The sequence below is a fragment of the Apodemus sylvaticus genome, chromosome 16 (assembly GCF_947179515.1).
Source record: "Apodemus sylvaticus chromosome 16, mApoSyl1.1, whole genome shotgun sequence".
Taxonomy (NCBI): domain Eukaryota; kingdom Metazoa; phylum Chordata; class Mammalia; order Rodentia; family Muridae; genus Apodemus; species Apodemus sylvaticus.
The window spans coordinates 48204496-48217857 of NC_067487.1; the positions used below are offsets into that span (position 1 = coordinate 48204496).

The window sequence follows — 13362 nt, forward strand, 5'->3', positions numbered from 1 at the left end:
AGAAACTGAGTGGGTAAGGATATCTAATTTAATGAAAACAGATCGATACTGAAGGAAATTTCTTCTATGAAATACCCAAACATTATAAAACTATAGTTACTAGAATAACAAGGATCCACCACAAAACTGGAGTGATTGCCAGAGCAGTATAAACCTGAGAGACTTGGATGGTGCCCAAGTGTTCAAACAGCATCCTTCTTCTATGACCATCAGAAAGTCAATCTCTATGCACCTATCTCATGCCCAGTGGTTCCCTACCAGGTCAACCTGCTTATGGCCCAAAGACTAGGAATATGTTTCCACATAATAATAAGTAAGCAAAGAATACAAGTGTCAACTCAGGTGGATTGAGATGCCCCCTCACTGATTCAAAAAGCCAAGATGTTAAAAAAAAAAATAGCTGTCCCTTAGGATTCACTGTAGTGAAGCCTAAGATGGAAGACATGGTCTCAGCAATGAAAGTGAGGGCACCACAACCAACCTGCCAGGGACCCAGGCTGAAAAGTTATTTCATAGACCTTTGTTCACAGCTGCCCCAGCCCTCCAAACCTGCTTCTGCAGAAGTGTCAACTTGTTGCTACACAGAACAAAGGGACTGAGAGGAAGGCTCAGAAGCCTCTTGATGGAAGCCAAGACCTGTTGGTGCAAAGCCTCCGGCTATCCACGGGGCTTCCACAGGTCACATTCCAGGGCACTCTCTGGGCCCCTCCTTCTTTCTCTTGTTAAGAGGCTGAGGCCTTTCTTTCCTGCCCAGGCTTCTATGGAGACAGTTCCACCCCACCCTGGAGGAGCTTGGGCTGCCAATATGAGCTCAGGGTTCTTGACCCATCTCCCTGCGGAGAGAAGCCCAGCCCAGGGGCAGCAGACAACAGGGAGGATCATGCTCTGTCAAGAAATCCAGTGGTCTCACCACCAGTGAGCATGGCATGTCAAGAAAGGGCTGGTGGGATGGACTGCTGAGCAGAGAAGCTGTATCTGGGGGCAAAGGGTAGTATGAGCAGAGACCCGGAGCAAGTCGACTGAGTCAACGAGGCTGCCTCGCTCTTGTTGCCTTCGGCAATCCTGCAACCGTGGGTGGACCAAAACTAGAGTCTATCTTAGAGACTGTGGCAAGGATGACATGAGAGGATTGAAATGCAGAGCTTGTCCCCGTGCCTGCTATGTGAACTGAGGTGCTACCTCTTCTTGTAACAGTTAATCTGGGTTAACAGTCTTGGCTGGGTTGTTTGTCTTTGGAAGCTGATACCCATGAGTGCGGTGGAGCCATCTTGGAACTGAGGAGCTCTGGGAACGGGCTATGGTGAGGTTATGAAGAACATACACATGTTTCTTTTCAGTAGGTAAGGGGGTGCTACATCTTTTGTCTTTTGCTTATTCTTGCATTTCTTTGGGCTTTGTTTGTTCATTTTTGAATAAAGTAGTTAGTCATCAATTTCATAAATAGGAAAAAAAATTAGCCCCATGAGTATCAATTGACATGGACTACTGTGACCCCCTCCCCCCAGGTGATCACCATAAAGAATTTGAACAATACTGTAATAAGGAGAGAGACACCCACCACTTGAGAACAATACAGACTCTCACTTGAGCTATAAGAGGAAGATTCAGACAACTACAAAAGAGCAACTCAAATTTTAACAAATGAAGAAGCCTCTAATTTCAAACATCTCAATGTCATAAGAGACCAAAAGAGTCTACAGATCTGTACAAATGCCCTGGCTGGTTTTGTATGTCAACTTGACACAGGCTGGAGTTATCACAGAGAAAAGGAGTTTCAGTTGGGGAAGTGCCTCCATGAGACCCAGCTGTGGGGCATTTTCACAATTAGTGATCAAGGGGGGAGGGCCCCTTGTGGGTGGTGCCATCCCTGGGCTGGTAGTCTTGGGTTCTATAAGAGAGCAGGGTGAGCAAGCCAGGGGAAGCAAGCTAGTAAGAAGCATCCCTCCATGGCCTCTGCATCAGCTCCTGCTTCCTGATCTGCTTGAGTTCCAGTCCTGACTTCCTTTAGTGATGAACAGCAGTATGGGGAAGTGTAAGCAGAATAAGTTCCTCCCCAATTTGCTTCTTGGTCATGATGTTTGTGCAGGAATAAAAACCCTGACTAAGACAACAACAACAACAACAACAACAAAAAGAAAGAAAGAAAAAGAAAGAAAGAAAGAAAAAGGGGAAAAGGGAAAAAAGCGACAGGAGAATTAAACAGAATGTCTTTAACTTAGCCTGGATTCTTTACTGGAATTGTGGGTAATAGTATAAAATACTTTATTGGGTCAGTAGATAACACTGGGGTACATAGTATAGACTGAATACACACACACACACACACACACACACACATACACATGGTGGGGGGAAGGCAGCATGGATGGAAGGAAGAGAACAAATAATAAAATGGGCTAAAATGTTACATTATATGAATGTAACCTGGGTGGAAACTTCGAATCTTTCAGTCTTATATTTCTGTAAATTAAATTTTCTCTTCGGGAGTTGGGGAGACAGTAGCATGGGCAGGAATTCTTGCTGTGTGAGTGTTGAGGACCAGAGTTTGAGCCCCAGCAACTGTGTAAAATGTCAAGTAGGGAACTGTGTGTATCTACCATGTGGGGCAGATACAGGAGGATTGCTTCGCATCGATGGCCAGTCAGTCCGGTTAAAATGGTCTCTGGCCTCCCTCTCACTGGTCACTCTCACTCTCAGGCTGTCTCCCCCCCCTCTCTCTTTCACACACACACACACACACACACAGTTATTTTCAAATAAGCTAAAAAATGATTAGAGCACTTGTTTATTATGTGCCTATATTTTATGTTTCAGGCACATTTAGAAATAGAAATGTTTCCTGCCCAGAGCACACATACCTTCTCCTTCCCCAGTATAACCAACGACCCAGAACAAGCTCTTTAATATCCAAGCACTAGGCTTGGTTTTCACAAACAAACAAATGAAGGACACTTAGAAAGCACACACACCTATTAGCAGAGAGTTAACTGTGGGTGAAACTCTCATGACTTCAGAAGGTAGATCAGAAAATCTGAGATGCAGATCATTGGGGACCTAACAGAGTAAGCAGACACTAACCGCCCCACGGCCTTTCTGAGCATTCTGAGCACACTCAGCACCTGACAACTTTCTGCAAGATGGCGTCTAACCCAGTCACATGCCGCACGGACCCTGAGCCTCAGTGTGCTCAGATCTTTGTCTTCTCATCTTAGCCCATATCTGTGGGTGGGTAAGATGTTGGTTTCATCACAACAACAGCTAGAAGTTTAATTGTTTTCTCTTTTTTAGGTGCCAAAATGGTGGCCCCAAAAGGGGAAAACTGCAGGGAAGGAGGTAATTTACAGAGATGCGGTTGGTCCCACAAGGCAGTGAAGTTCGTGAACAGAGAAGATGGAGAACTGTGTGGAGGTCCAGTTCCATCCTGCTTGAGTAGAAGGTTAGACTCCTGAAATGGATCTGGCGACACTGTGGGACGCAACCCACTTGGCTACCCAATCAGGGAGGGCTTCCTCAATCCCTGGATACCATCCTCACACTCTGCCCCTAAAAACAGAGCTGCCCCCTAGTGGAGAATTAGTGGAGAATTACAAAACTCCCCTTGTGCCCAGCCTCCTTAAGGTGTGACTGGTAATTGTTTGGTTAATACTAGTCAGGTGCTCCTTTCTGATCATCTCCATAAAAGGTGCTGGGAAGGGAGAATGCTCGGGTTACTGGAGGTGGAGTCAGTCTTCTGAGGTACTGATCCTCTGGAATGGACCGGTTTCTCGTAACCTGACCCCCAAGCTGTTTGATGGGAAGAAAGGGGGGGAGGCACAGAACAGAGAAAGGAGAGGAGCCAGGATTGGTCTGAAATGCCCCAAAACTTTGGCAAAAAAGACTCTTCTTCCATCTTTCTTTTCCTCCATCTCCTTTCTTAGCCCAGAGAGGAACAAGGCCTTGCATCAACTTAGGGAATCGGTTCTAACCCGTGGATTGTCGGCTTGGTGTGTTCTCCTTTCGCCTGTACGGTCAATCAGAAAGCCAACCTCAAATTCAGGCTTTCAGCCTGAAACCACCAGGTAAACCCGGGTCAGGCACCCTCTTCAGCCCTTCCTCTGCCTGCTTCCCCTTGCTGTCTTCCATGGATCCTTTCAAATTTCCTTATTCTTCCTTTGCAGGTATCTGGATATGGCCCAGAAATTTTAACTTTTGCTTTTTCAGCAAAATGCAAGTAAGTCTCTGTTCGGCATTCCCGTTTTAGACGAGAAGCTGAGTGTTAAAATCAGCCCATTTGTGTGTTGATCTAAAATATCACGGGGTAACTTGATTGTAAAAAGTAGCTTGCCGATTTTATCTTTTTCCCTGATGTCTTAATTTTCTTGTTAAATTTTATAGCTGCCCCATAAAACAATACACTGTGGCAAAAAGAACATGGGCTTTGAAGAAAAACAGACTTGGGATTCTAGCTTTGCTCTCCCACTTTGTGGTAATGCTGGGGTAGGTCATGAGCTTTCTGAATTGCGCTGATAGAAAGGAATAAACAGAAAGAGGCTGATCCTAGAGCTCTGTGAGTTGCTCTGTGTAGCCTTTAGCACAGGAGCCTGACTCTGCAGTGCTCAGGGGACATCAGTTCTCCCACTGAGTTATCTACACACGGTGCCTGTTCAGAGCTGGCACCAAAGAGATGCTCTCTCTTATCTCTTACACACCAACTTTCCATATAATTCGAGTAAGGATGTATCTTAAAAAAAAAAAAAAAAAAAAAAAAAAAAAAAAAAAGCTATAATTTTGCCTTAGGTCCTAGTAGGATTTTTCAGTGTTCTACTGAATACCATAATTGGAAGCAACTTGAGGCTGGAAGGTTCGTATCCTCTGACAGCTCATTCCCACCATGAAGGGAAGTCAGAGCAGGAGCTTCAGGTAGGAACCTTGAGGCGGGAACTGAACCAGAGGCCATGGGGAGCTTGCTTAGAGCTTTGTTCTCTGGGCCTCTCTCAGACTGCTTTTTCTCCCTCCTCTTTTTGAGAAAGGACTCTTCTGTGTAGCCCTGGCTGTCCTGGAATTCATTCTGTAGACAAGGTTAGCCTTGAACTCATAGAGATCCTCCTGTCTCTGCCTCCTGAGTGCTGGGATTAAAAGCGCGTACTGTTTTCGTATACAGGACCACATGCCCAGGGCTGGCCCTGCTCACAGTAGGCCCACATGTGTGACTCTCCACATCAATCGTTAAGTAAGAAAATTCCTCCACAGATCAGCTAGAAGCCAACCTGCGAGAGTTCATTTTCTCCGTTGAGGCTCCCTCCTACCTGATGACCCCAGCTTGTGTCAGACTGACAAAAAAAACAAAAACAAAAACAAAAAACAAAAAAAACCAAACCAAACCAAAACAACAACAACAACAACAACAAAACCCAGCATATTTGATTCCTGAGAGTTCTATCATTTAACCCTAGAGATATGTGTTTGTCCCAACTCCTGCAACCTATGGTGATTGCTTTATATGACACACAGGCACACAGACACACACACACACACACACACACACACACACACAATTGCCTTAGATCTGAAAAATTAGGGTTAAGTCATAGATTATAAGGTGTTTCTCCTGCATTGTCTGGAGCAGAAGGAGTTTGAGATGGATACTAGTCAACTGTACTAACCCAAGCAGAAGACCAGCCCTTCCTTCCATCCTCACAGCAAGGTTTCTGCAAGAAACACAGGCTGTGAGGAGCCTGCAGTCCCCAGGTGGCTGCGCAGGCTGCACTCAACCTTCCCAGCTCCTCTTCCCAGCAGCACTCCTGCAGACCTGACCCTCCTCACTCTGACCCACACAGGGAGTGACTGGGACAAAGGAGGCCGTGGAAACCAGCCCTGCCTCTGGTTTTTCTCTCTGAGCAGAGCTTTGCTTTGCTTAAGCTGTGGCAGAGCTTAAAATGGTAGATCTCCTCAGTTACAGAGCACGTCGGCTTTGAGCAGGAACTTCTGTGTTCTGTAGTAAATTTTACTACAGCACTTTCTTGCATGTGGGCTTAGAGAGGGAAGACAGCCAGGAGGAGCACGTGGGATCAGAGTTGTTGCTATGGTGAGAGCAGAAAGCACAAGACACAGAAATGGGGAGCCTTGCAGACTCCAGATTTCTCTTTCTGGAGTTTACAAGGCATGCTAGAATCTGGGCCAGGCAGATAACCTGGTCTTGAAGCCCACAGGGACCTTGTGGATATGCAAAACCATGTATAGCACATGGGAAAAGAAACCAAAGACAAAAGAGAGCCATTGGGTCAGGCAGCTCTGGAGGCTTGACAAGACTTTGTAGAAAATTACAGTCATAGAGATTTACCTCATTAGAGCCCTGCATATGCCCCTTCCCCCATTTTCTCAGCCATGAGCTAGCTGAGTCCTGGCCAATGCTTAGAAGCTTATTGAATTGAAATTACAATTGCTTTCTTTGTTGTCTGCACAGAGAATACCCAGGTCTGGGTCCTCTCTATCAGTAACGAGCAGATTGTGATTATTACAAGAGCTGCCTTGAGCTGCTCAGTCATCCTCCCTGAAATGTTAGGGGGTGAGCTGAGGTGTTCGCAACCCTTGCTTCAGAGTGAACCGTCCTGGACCTGGGGATCAAGCCATATCCATACCCACTTTATCCGATGCCCCACAGGGAGAAGCCAAGCGTCACTATTTCCAATGCCCGGGAACCCCCTCCCCCAGCCTACTTCTTACGCATCCAAGTTCAAGACCCAGTGGACTGGGTAATGCCTGCTGTAGAACAACATCCTCTGAGCCCCACAGCTGCGGTTTTCATCAGAGCAGCCGTGGTTACTTGCAGGAGACTCTCAAAATGGAGCCTGTTGACAATGCATGTTGATTCATTCGCTCCTCAGAGGAGGGATGGGGAGGATCACTGGAATCTCCCTTAGATCCTGTCCACTCCTTCCCACACCTTCCAGCCATTTGTACGCAATCCTACCTTAACTGCATGTGACCTTGGGGTGTTGGTGGGGGGTGCTAGGATATACAGCCTGTGGATGTTTCTCTGAGAGGGGGACTCCATCTATACAGTAATAGAAAAGTTATCATCTCTATTGGGGTGAGAGTTTTTGGGGTAGTGTGGCAGCTTGGGGGTCACTCATGATCCTGTGAGTAACTTCTTGTCTCTGCTCAGTAAGCACATCTAGTAAGGTCATTGATTCTCCCAGTCCTTGGTACACATTTGTCTACTTCTCCCTAGAGAAAGTTTCCAAAATATATTGAAGCTGCTTCCAGACATTGTGTCTTGTCTACATATGCATGTGAATCTGGTGCTGTCGGCTTCCATTCATAGTAGACCCCTTTTTTGTTTAGGTTCCACATTCAGCCCTCTCTCTCTCTCTCTCTCTCTCTCTCTCTCTCTCTCTCTCTCTCTCTCTCTCTCCCTCTCTCTCTCTCTCTCTCCCTCTCTCTCTCTCTCTCTCTCTCTCTCTCTCTCTCTCTCGGATCCCCTGGACTGTGCTGTTCCTGGAGATACTGCAATACCAGGTCGATGTATGGAGTAACTGACACAAGTTCTCATTTTACCTCCCTGTCAAATCAGATATTAAACTGGTAAGAACAGACACTCTCCCGTCATCTTAAGTCAAAGGCTGGGAAGCGATCATGCTCAATTTCTCAACTTTTTTCTCGTCATTTAAGCACAGTTTGATAAACGATATGATATTGAAATCCACCCATACCTTAAAACTCAGTAGGCTCTCCCATGCTTTTAAAGTTGGGGAAGGCTTGGGGGAGTGGTAATAGAACTATGTAGGTATCATTTCTGTTAATTATCTCTCAGAATTTACTCCGAGTGGCCCCCTGGGGTTCTGCCTGAAGGCATGCAATCTAATCCACCCAACAGCAACTGAACCTCCTCAGTGAGACGGTTATGTTTAAGTTAGAGGTCAAGGGGAAGATCAAGTGGTACTAAGATCACCAGTAACAGCAGCAGCCATGATTTAGAAACACCCAGCCTCAACAACGTGGCAACTGCTTAAGTATCATGTTGTATCTTTGCAATGAACAGCTTTTCCCACATTTTACTGCAAAGGAAATGAAGGTCTAGCGAGATCAGATACAACGCCGAGGTCAAAAAGCTGAGCTGATTTGCTGTTCAGAGCTACGAATGTGGTAGCCTCTGTTTCCATCAGAGAGAAAGGAGTGAGAAATGCAGAGATAGCTAGGAGAGAGTTAACATTATGGGAAGAATTGCTCCCACAAAAGATGCTGCAAGAAAAATATTCTAAACCAGCACTTTAGTTATATTCTGAGTTCACTCCAGATAGACAGTGGCAGGCTGGAACGGATGCATTTGTTTAAAAGGGCTTCTTCTTCTGTAGTTAGTCCCTGCTTCCTCAGATTAATCCCCCAAATAATTACCGTGTCATCTATGATTCCACAGCTTGGAAACACTGTTTCCCAAGCAGCACTAGCAGCTGAATTCTAAACAGAGCTCTTCCACTGATTGCCATCAGTGGAATAAAACATATGGGGGTGGGGGGTGGTAGGGGGGAACTACAGCAACCCCCTTTCTGTGGTGCGGGTCTAGAGACTCAGTGTGAATCAAGTCTCAAGGCTCTCTCTCTCTCTCTCTCTCTCTCTCTCTCTCTCTCTCTCTCTCTCTCTTTCTCTGTCTCTCTGTCTCTCTCTCTCTCTGTCTCTTTCTCTCTCTTTCTCTCCTTGGAAAAGACTCTATTTAGCAACTGCCTCAGAAATCTAAATCTATGTTATTATTTGAGAAATCTATTGAGCAAACATCATTTGCCCTTGAAGCCAGATATAGATCCAGGGGAGGCAACCTTGGCTCGAAGCAGTGACAATTGGGAAAAAGAAAGAAGAAATGGATTTTTCTAATGAGGCTTCCACAAGCCACCATTTCATGCTGTGGCTAAAAGAAAGAAACTATCCAAAGCTCTTGAGATGCTGAAGAATCGCAGTGTGGCGAGCGGGTGAGATGCCTTATGTTTCATAAAAAGGCTCTAGAAATGCCTGCTATATTTAAAGCATGGGAATTTCCCTCCACCATACATAGAAAAATGATATAATTACATAGATGACAAATACATGTGTGGAGGCACACAGCACACGCAAAGTCACACACACACACTGCCGGGGATGGATGTCTGATGATGCCAGGGATGAATGAATTTCACAGTCTACTTGGCCTGTGGAAGGATGACTTCCTTTATGCAAATGAAGGATAAGGAAAAAAAAAACCCACTCTGCCACTGCAATTAAGTATTACAGTATTAAGTCACTGCACAGTCCTGAATGAGGTGTGGCGTCAGCACGACCTTTCTGAGGTCATCTCTCTCTTGGAGGGGAATCCGCAGTGGCTTGTGATGGCTGAAGTGACGAAATATGAGGTTTATCAGATGAAAGAGGCCTGGGATGTATTCTGGTATCACTTTCTCCAGCATACTTTATGATATAACATAAAGATGATATTATCTAAAGTAGCTGATACGCCGTCAAGCTAAGCTAAAGAATGGGACTAGAAATACATATAGTGCAAGACAGAAAGCCCGTAAGCTTGTTTTTTTTTTCCTCTTCCTAAAAGCATATCAAGTTCTTACCAGGTTTATTTTTACACACACACACACACACACACACACACACACACACACACACACCTTTCCTTACAAACTGGAAATCCCTTTGCCAGCGGACGTAGTATAACATCACATTACCTTTGTTCTGATCAAACACAGGTGAAGTGCTGAAATCCATTGTAGCCTGTCTCATCGTTTACCACCAGAACGGCAAAAAAAATAAAAAAAAATAAAAAAAATAAAAAAACACTTCGGGGCTCTAGCGTGGAGAAAACACCATTTCACACACTACAGCCAACGTGGTCAGTCAGCTTCAGCATAATTGGCCGATGCTCCCATTGTAGAATTAAGTGTGCGTTAGATCTGCTGGACCCCTTCAAGGCCACCTTTGAAAAGCCATAAAAACACTCTTCCTATAAAAACTGCAGGGGAGGAAGAGTAACTCCCAGAACCCCATTCATCATCTATACTCATGTTGAGTATTATGTGCCCATCCCCCAAACAGACAGACAAAACATCCCAACCCCTAAAATAAGGCAGCCTTCACGGGGTGCCTGCCTTGGATCTGGGCCAGGAAAATGCTGCAGATCCCAGAGCTTCGGCGGCAGCGGCGGCTGGAAGGTCGCTTTAAACCAATAGAAATCTCAATGAGTGAGTGAGATTCGCTGGGCCAGACAGAGCATGTGCAAAGCTGCCAGCGCAGACTGCACACCGGCTGTTTGTTCGTGGCGGAGTGAGAACTGCATTTGGGTCACGTGAGCAGAGACGGGCCATCTCAATGGAACAGGATGTAAATATTGTAGCAGGAGGCTGCAGCCACGTGCCCCGCTGAGCAGTGATGCACTGCTGCTGCATTTGTCTCTGGCTCCCTGCAGTGACTTTGGGGGTGGGCGGTGAAAGGTTGTAGGTCAAGGTTCAAATATCTATCTATGCCTACTAAATCAAAACAGCCTGCAGTCACAAGGCTCTGCGTTACCGCATTTGCATGAAACCTGCCAAGTCACCAGATGCTTTGAGAAGCAGCCAAGTAAATTCATCCTCTAGGGTGGAAAACCTGAGGGGGGGGGGGATCATGCTCTCATTTGCAAACGACAGCACTATCTATTGCTAGGGGGAAAACATCTGTACAGTTCATTTGTGTTTTTATAAAACGAAGATATTTCATTTGTCATTCGGGCTTTATATCTGTGTGTGCACATGCGTGTGTGTGTGTGTGTGTGTATGTGTGTGTGTGTGTGCGCACTTGAGTGTGTATAGGTCAGAAGTCAACATCAGGAATCTCTTTTCAGGAGTACCTTCCTCGTTTTCCTAGAGAGAGTCTCTCCCCGACACCAGGGCCTTGTTCAGGTGCCCAGGTTGACTGGCAGTAAGCCAGGATTCTCATATCAGTCTTCCAAGTGCCTGGATGGTGAGCGATTCACTTGGCTTTTGTATGTCACTGGTAATAACAACCCCCTTTTCTTTTTAACTAACAGAGATTTGATTTTGGAAATAAATGCAGGAACTATTTTTTTCCTCTGCGTATGGCTATATTAATACTTTTTTTGTGGTACAGAGATTAAACCCAAATTTTATAGACTAGAAAAGTAGTCTACCACTGAACTATTATACTCTTAGCCTTATGTTTGTTTTGATATAGAATGATCTAATCTATTTTCTGTGTTCTTTTGTAGGCAGTTCTTTCTTATCTTTTGACTCATATTTTCTATGTGCCTGTCATTTATTTTTTCATTAAAAAAATGGAAGGGCCTCACATCCCTGTGACAATGCTATTACTTACTCACTGGTAATATCACAGCCACTCAACCAAGCTAACTCTCAGAGTTATCATTCACTTCACAGAACTATGACTCAGCATTACTGTTACTATGACTCAGCAGTACTGTTATTTGCCCAACAATGTTATTCATCACTATCCTTCCCCACATGGGCTCCTTCCTTCAAAATACTCTGCATTGTTAGATTTAAAAATGCAAGCAGAGGCTGGAGAGAGAAGTCAGTGGATCAAGTTCTTGCTTTAGCATTTTGTAGAGTCCAGGATGCAGCAGTTTGACTATAATCTCAGTGCTGGGGAGGTGGAGACAGCATTTCAGAAACAAGCTGGATGGCTAGATTGTCAGTGAGCTCTGGTCTGGACGGAGAGACTGTGCCTCAATATATAAAGTGGTGAGCGATCGAGAAAGGCTCTCGTGACAACTCTGGTCCCTACGTGTGCATACATACATACACCCCCACAAGCAAACATACACATAGATGCACACACAGGAGAAGTATAGCACGTTGACAGATGAGCTAGTGATGTGGGACAGTGGTCCTGGGAGGAGAACAGCTGAAGTCAGCCTTCTGATCCTCTAGCTAGTTGCCCCTCGGAGAGTTGCCAGCCTGCCACATGAAGCCAGTGTGGGCTTGTAGGATGGCACATGAAAAGATATACATGTTCTAATCCCCAGAACCCACGAACAGGACCTTGTCGGCAAAGTCTTTTCGGCTATGATGATGTAAAGGAGCTCTATTTGAAATGTGTTTCAGTGGTTTGCATCATTCAGAGGACATGCAGAGGGAAGAGGGGGAAGGACATGGGACAACACAACCTCCAGCCACGTGTCACTTGTAGGGAAGAACTTAGGAACCCATGGTCTCCTAAAACCTAGAGGAGGAGGCTGGGCCCTGTCAACACCTTGATTTTCAACTTTGGGTTTCCAGACTGTGAAATAGTTTTGATTGGTTGTTGGAAGCCACTGAGTTTGTGATAACTTTCTACAGCAGCTTCAAGAAATTAACGCAGAGAAGGACTCTCAAAATAAAATCTCCCCAGTTAATAGATTTCTGTGAAAGCATTTATCATGACCCAAACCAAAGCAATATGCATGGTGGTCCTCTTCTTTGTGGGGGCTCATTCTGAAGAGAGGCAGGCAGCCAGACTGAAAGGCACGTGCGCTTAAGTGTGTTATGTAGGTGTGGCTTACGCAAACTTCATGAGTTTTTGGAGCTCTGCATTTTAATCTGTTGCATGGGAGCTAATTTCTTGTGAGACTTCACAGTTATCATTCAGTCACTTTTCTAGGTTTCTAAAGAGGATAGAATTTTTTTTTAAAGTATTTTCTAGTTCATTCTGACAGAGAGTGTAATATCCTACTATAATCAAGATACAGAATATTTCCATCACTTTTAAAGCTCTCTGGTACTCCTTGTAGGCTAGCCCCTCCTCTGGCAAGCATATACTCACAACCGAACAGGAGAAATAAAACCAGTGGACAGCAAAGCAACTTAATGCTTAATGGTAGGCAAACAGCATATGTTCTGAAGGGCATTTAAAGTTTTTGTATATTTTGCTTTGTACTTTTTTAAGTATATCTTTATTATAACATATAGTATATTTTGTAATATAACATATAGTATATTTTGTAATGACACTTTAATTCATGCATATCATGTACTTTGATCATATTCACTCCTATTCTTTCTCTTGTACACCCATGCACACATGCATACATGCCCACACACATACATGCATACATACATGTATACACACCCTGCAGATAAAAGGAAGAAAGGTGGTGTTTGTTTTTCTGAGTCTTATTTCATTGATCCCGAGGACCTTCTGTAATAGATGGATTTTAGTACATGATAATGAGTTAAAAAAACCAGACAGAAAATACCACATATTGAGATCTCTTCTTTGTAGGCTTAGATTTTTCCAAGCCTACTTTAATTATGGTTCTTTAATGCTTCAACTTCCCTTATAGCCCACCACCTAGTAGAGGTAGGGGAAAAGAAAGGCTAATAAGAAATGGGGGAGGTTGTACTAAGCTCAACT

At 44.7% G+C, this 13362-nt stretch overlaps 1 protein-coding gene across 1 annotated transcript in view; it reads right to left on the reverse strand.

Annotated features, from left to right (window-relative positions):
• Ankrd55 (ankyrin repeat domain 55) overlaps positions 1-9748 on the reverse strand; it is a 98152-nt gene extending 88404 nt beyond the window's left edge. The window contains exon 1 of the mRNA XM_052159996.1: positions 9684-9748. Within this exon, the coding sequence (XP_052015956.1) occupies positions 9684-9738 (55 nt within the window). The 5' untranslated portion in view covers positions 9739-9748. The remainder of the gene's footprint in view (positions 1-9683) is intronic.
• Between the last annotated feature and the right edge of the window lie 3614 nt (positions 9749-13362).